This window comes from Trichomycterus rosablanca, chromosome 4 (genome assembly GCF_030014385.1).
Source record: "Trichomycterus rosablanca isolate fTriRos1 chromosome 4, fTriRos1.hap1, whole genome shotgun sequence".
Classification (NCBI taxonomy): domain Eukaryota; kingdom Metazoa; phylum Chordata; class Actinopteri; order Siluriformes; family Trichomycteridae; genus Trichomycterus; species Trichomycterus rosablanca.
Window position 1 is genome coordinate 27,558,860 of NC_085991.1, and position 6,352 is coordinate 27,565,211.

The window sequence follows — 6,352 nt, forward strand, 5'->3', positions numbered from 1 at the left end:
AAGACATACAGTGTATCACAAAAGTGAGTACACCCCTCACATTTCTGCAGATATTTAAGTATATCTTTTCATGGGACAACACTGGCAAAATGTCACTTTGACACAATGAAAAGTAGTCTGTGTGCAGCTTATATAACAGTGTAAATTTATTCTTCCCTCAAAATAACTCAATATACAGCCATTAATGTCTAAACCACCGGCAACAAAAGTGAGTACACTTCTTAGTGAAAGTTCCTGAAGTGTCAATATTTTGTGTGGCCACCATTATTTCCCAGAACTGCCTTAACTCTCCTGGGCATGGAGTTTACCAGAGCTTCACAGGTTGCCACTGGAATGCTTTTCCACTCCTCCATGACGACATCACGGAGCTGGCGGATATTCGAGACTTTGCGCTCCTCCACCTTCCGCTTGAGGATGCCCCAAAGATGTTCTATTGGGTTTAGGTCTGGAGACATGCTTGGCCAGTCCATCACCTTTACCCTCAGCCTCTTCAATAAAGCAGTGGTCGTCTTAGAGGTGTGTTTGGGGTCATTATCATGCTGGAACACTGCCCTGCGACCCAGTTTCCGGAGGGAGGGGATCATGCTCTGCTTCAGTATTTCACAGTACATATTGGAGTTCATGTGTCCCTCAATGAAATGTAACTCCCTAACACCTGCTGCACTCATGCAGCCCCAGACCATGGCATTCCCACCACCATGCTTGACTGTAGGCATGACACACTTATCTTTGTACTTCTCACCTGATTGCCACCACACATGCTTGAGACCATCTGAACCAAACAAATTAATCTTGGTCTCATCAGACCATAGGACATGGTTCCAGTAATCCATGTCCTTTGTTGACATGTCTTCAGCAAACTGTTTGCGGGCTTTCTTGTGTAAAGACTTCAGAAGAGGCTTCCTTCTGGGGTGACAGCCATGCAGACCAATTTGATGTAGTGTGCGGCGTATGGTCTGAGCACTGACAGGCTGACCCCCCACCTTTTCAATCTCTGCAGCAATGCTGACAGCACTCCTGCACCTATCTTTCAAAGACAGCAGTTGGATGTGACGCTGAGCACGTGCACTCAGCTTCTTTGGACGACCAACGCGAGGTCTGTTCTGAGTGGACCCTGCTCTTTTAAAACGCTGGATGATCTTGGCCACTGTGCTGCAGCTCAGTTTCAGGGTGTTGGCAATCTTCTTGTAGCCTTGGCCATCTTCATGTAGCGCAACAATTCGTCTTTTAAGATCCTCAGAGAGTTCTTTGCCATGAGGTGCCATGTTGGAACTTTCAGTGACCAGTATGAGAGAGTGTGAGAGCTGTACTACTAAATTGAACACACCTGCTCCCTATGCATACCTGAGACCTAGTAACACTAACAAATCACATGACATTTTGGAGGGAAAATGACAAGCAGTGCTCAATTTGGACATTTAGGGGTGTAGTCTCTTAGGGGTGTACTCACTTTTGTTGCCGGTGGTTTAGACATTAATGGCTGTATTTTGAGTTATTTTGAGGGAAGAATAAATTTACACTGTTATATAAGCTGCACACAGACTACTTTTCATTGTGTCAAATTTTCATTTTGTCAGTGTTGTCCCATGAAAAGATATACTTAAATATCTGCAGAAATGTGAGGGGTGTACTCACTTTTGTGATACACTGTATATTGTACACTTTTATTGTGTTCTTTCGTTACATATTACAGCAGGTGATCTTCTGAAACATCACAAACAAAAAACAGTCTAAGTAAAAATATGTAACGGCAAATCTGAACAACAGCCTGGACTCTATGTAAGATTTTTAAAAAGAGTTGTAACTAAATTGTTACATGTCGTGCTTTTGCACTTGCCCATTTGTCAAGAATACTATCAAATGAAATAGACCGCGCCACATTGTTTTCAATTGAGATCACTGCTAACTGGGTCAAGCGATCATTGCTCATACTCGAACGAAGGTATGTTTTGATGAGCTTCAGCTTGCTAAATGATCTCTCGGCAGATGCAACGGTCAGAGGCATGGTCAGGAATACTCTAAGGGCTACTGTCAAATTTGGAAACACCAAATCAAGATTCTCCTTTATGAGGAAATTTAACTTCTCTAGAGCATTGTAACCCTTCAGTAGACGGCTTGCTGGGTATATTTCTTGAATGATATCTCTTGAAACATCACAGGTAGTCAGGGCAACTTTAGCTTCACCAAAAAGCTTACATGCAAAACAATAGACTCTGTTAGTACTTTTGGAATACAGTAACCAATCCCGTTCCACTTTCTCTCCATTAGACAGTAAACGAAAACAGTATGCTTTGGAAAAACGCCTTTTACTCTTATCTGATCTTGGATATGGTCCATCAGAACATTTCTGTGGGCCATTCTCAACCATGTACTGCCTAAATGAGTCGCTCATTTCATGTGGTGAAGGCCATTCAGATGGATCTTCTGAGTAAGGCCTTGTCCCAGCCCTCTCCTCTGCAGCTCTCTGCTCCTCTCCCTCATCTGCACCTCTCTGTTCCACCTCCTCCTCATCATCATCATCTGGACTTCTCTGCTTCTCTCCCTCATCTGCACCTCTCTGTTCCACCTCCTCCTCATTATCATCTGGACTTCTCTGCTTCTCTCCCTCATCTGCACCTTTCTGTTCCACCTCTTCCTCCTCATCATCTGGACTTCTCTGCTCCTCTCCCTCATCTGCACCTTTCTGTTCCACCTCTTCCTCCTCATCATCTGGACTTCTCTGCTCCTCTCCCTCATCTGCACCTTTCTGTTCCACCTCTTCCTCCTCATCATCTGGACTTCTCTGCTCCTCTCCCTCATCTGCACCTCTCTGTTCCACATTCTCCTCTGTGGTGATTGGCTTGCCATGTTTCCCTGCACTAGTTTTCCCAAAAAAGGACACAGTGAAAAATGGTCATCAGAAAGTCAAACCATACTGGGCATATAGGTTTTTGTGGCCTGCCTAATGTATTTATTCCTGCCTGATGTCATCTCTTGTCTCCTCTACAGCAGATGCCATCATCGACCTCATGTCTGTCTCCAGATATCTGTTTTTGAATAAAACTGAGCAGAATCAGGATCTCAGGATGATCTCTTCCCTTCAAAACACTTGCTTAGGAGTCTCCAAATCATTTTACATATAGCTGTCACTAGAAGTGTGGATATTTGATTGTTTCTTTGTGTCTCTGTAAAATTCTGTCTAGTAGAATATCAGTTATGTAATATAAAAACAGCGTTGGCAACCCCTGTTCTCTACGGGGCGCGTTCTCAAGCGCCTGTGTTTGGGAGGAAGTGACTGGAGGGTAGAGGGGAAGGAGTGGATGGGCGCCTGATTAGTGCTGTGCTTCTGTTTTTTGATATGTATTATCATACACGAACAAACAGCTCTTACAGAAAATGCTGACAAGAAATAATTTTCCGGCATCGATTTGGCGCCCCCTCTGGTGCAGCGCCCCTATGCTTTGCATACGCTGCATACCCCCTTTTTGCGCCACTGTATACATGTATATATTTAACAAGAACAAACATATGTATAAAATTTTTTGACTTTTTCTTTAAATTCAGTCAAAGAAATAAACTGCTTCAATTTAAAATGTTTCTGTAAATCATTCCAAACAAAAGGTGCACTTTAACTAAATGCTGTCTTTCCAAATTCTGACCGAACTACTGGAATTTCCCATTGTATATAGCTACTGGATCGTAAGTCATACAAAGACTTGTTTGATGATAAAAATTTAGACAAGTATGGTGGGAGCTGACCAATAATTGCTTTATACACAAAAATGACAAAATGTACTCTCCGTCGTACTGAAAGTGGAAGCCAACCAGTCATTTCATAGAGTTTGCAGTGATGAGTTGAATAACTCGCACGTGTTATAAACCTTAATGCAGAATGATAAACCGAATCTAGGGAGTTTAATGTTGTCTTTGAGGTATGTCTGTATAAAATATCTCCATAGTCTAGAATTGGTAAAAAAGTCACTTAAACTAATTTCTCTCTAGCCTGTAGAGTAAAACAAGAACTGTTTCTAAAATAAAAGCCCAATTTTAGCTTTAACTTTTTTATCATATGTTCAACATGCAACTTAAAAGACAGACTATCATCCAACATAAAACCTAAATATTTATAAGATGAAATTAATTCTATTGGTTTACCAGACATTGTGTAAATTTGGAAGGATGATGCATTCTGAAACGAATTTCTTTTTGAAAACATATATTTTGTTTTTTGATCATTAAGAACTAGTCTTAGAGAATTAAGATTATGCTGAACAGTCACTAATGCTTTCTGTAGATTTGAAAGAGCCTCTGCAGGTGATGAGGCTGAACTATAGATAATAGACAATAATAGACAATATACAATGCAAGCAACTGAGGGTTAATGGTCTTGCTCAGGGGCTCAACAGTGGCAACTTGGCAAAGTGGAGCATAAACCAGCAACCTTTTGATCATTTGTCCAGTACTTAAACACTGAGCTACCACTGCCAATGCAAGGCAAATATTCTGACCATTTGCACAAAGGTCAATTTCACAAATGTACTGACTTGCTTTTCAGTAGTTTCATTACTAGATTCACCCAAACTGCTGACTTAAACTCAGATTCTGATATTAATTATATATATATTTAAAAACAAAGTGTCTTAAATTCAAGTAATATGAAAAATAAAAGGACATGTACTAGTACGTCATATTACAAATTTTATTATTAGCTTTGTTCTAGTTGACCCATTAAAGACACATGAGACTGTTCTATGTGGTCAATGGGCAGTGGTCAATAGGCAGTGGTAGCTCAGTGGTTAAGTTACTGGACTAGTAATCGAAAGGTCACTGGTTCAAGCCCAGCCACTGCCAGGTTGCTACTGTTGGGCCCTTGAGCAAGGATTGCTTGGACTGTATACTGTCACAGTACTGCAAGTCACTTTGGATAAAAGTGTCTGCTAAATGCTGTAAATGTCAATGCTGTTTTAAATCGAAATGCACAAATATGTTTTTTTATTATTACTTTTTGTGTGTAAGGTGTTGCAGATTGTGTATTGCTGTATGTCCAGCATCACCACTTAAGTCTGGCTCCTCTCAAAATTATTTTATTATGCATTCAAAGGGATTTCCTTTGCCGTCATTGCCTCTAGCATGCTCTATTGGGGGTTTTACGCAGATCTCTGTAAGACTGTATTGTAACAAAAAAAGTCTTATGTTAAATGTGGTTTATATAGAAACTGAATAGTAATAACGTGAATGTATTATTGAGTAAAGATCAGTGTTGGTTGCGATGCCCATGAGAACATTTGGTCCTAGAGGTACTTAGAACTGGAGCCTTTAAAATTTGACTTGTTTGTTTGTTTATTAGGATCTTAACGTCATGTTTTACACTTTGATTACATTCATGACAGAAACGGTAGTTACTCAATACACAAGATTCATCAGTTCACAAGGTTATATAGAACACAGTCATGGACAATTTTGTATCTCCAGTTCACTTCATTTGCATGTCTTTGGACTGTGGGAGGAAACCGGGGCACCCGGAGGAAACCCACGCAGACACGGGGAGAACATGCAAACTCCACACAGAAAGAACCCGGACCGCCCCACCTGGGGATCAAACCCAGGACCTTCTTGCTGTGAGGTGACATTGCTACCCACTTAGCCACCGTGACACCCAAATTTGACTTGTGGCTTATTAAAAACACAGTTTCAGATTCTAGGTACCAACAGCGGATAAAAGTAAGGCCAACCTAAACTGAGTAAACTTGTACTTCTAGTATTTAAACTTAACTGAGTATACAACAGAGCAAAGAGATACTATTCGATTTGGCTTGTATGACACTAGTAGTCAGTTTTTTTACCAATCACATCCCTCAAAAAGTGCAGCACTAATATGTACTGTATATTCTTTGTTTTAAAGTATTGTCTGTGAGATACATCTGGTCTAAACACTTGCAGTCATAAATACTGAGTTTGGCAATCCATAATAATAAGGTTTATAATAAATGGTTTGTAAGACTCTCAGAGCTGTATCCAGTCTTTATAGGACTCTAAAATAGAGCTATTTAGAAAAGTAATGTTCTAATTAGTATTGTTTGTAAACAACTGCATCACGCTCACAGTAGACCGAAAGCTTACCAGTTGGATGTAGCCTGAACACAAACTACAAATTTGTGTGTAAATTCTGGCAGACTTTTCAAAACAGTATGAAGACTACATTTGTTATTGTCATCATCATCATTATCATCTGCTGCTGCAGAATATGAGGCTAATTACAAGTAATCAAGAGCAGCGCATTGTGGGGAAAATCATTTGGACTAGCTTGAGGTGTCAATTATATGAATGGACTCACTGGCATTGGTTCAGTCATACATAATGGAGTGTAATGATT

At 40.3% G+C, this 6,352-nt stretch overlaps 1 protein-coding gene across 1 annotated transcript; it reads right to left on the bottom strand.

Annotated features, from left to right (window-relative positions):
- Positions 1–1,680: 1,680 nt before the first annotated feature.
- Positions 1,681–3,071, bottom strand: LOC134311904 (uncharacterized protein DDB_G0283697-like). The gene is made up of 3 exons (XM_062993553.1): positions 2,961–3,071; positions 1,817–2,858; positions 1,681–1,704 (listed from the first exon to the last, which is right to left on the bottom strand). The coding sequence occupies exons 1-3, from the start codon at positions 3,008–3,010 to the stop codon at positions 1,681–1,683; spliced, it is 1,116 nt and encodes a 371-aa protein (XP_062849623.1). The 5' UTR covers positions 3,011–3,071.
- Positions 3,072–6,352: the final 3,281 nt, after the last annotated feature.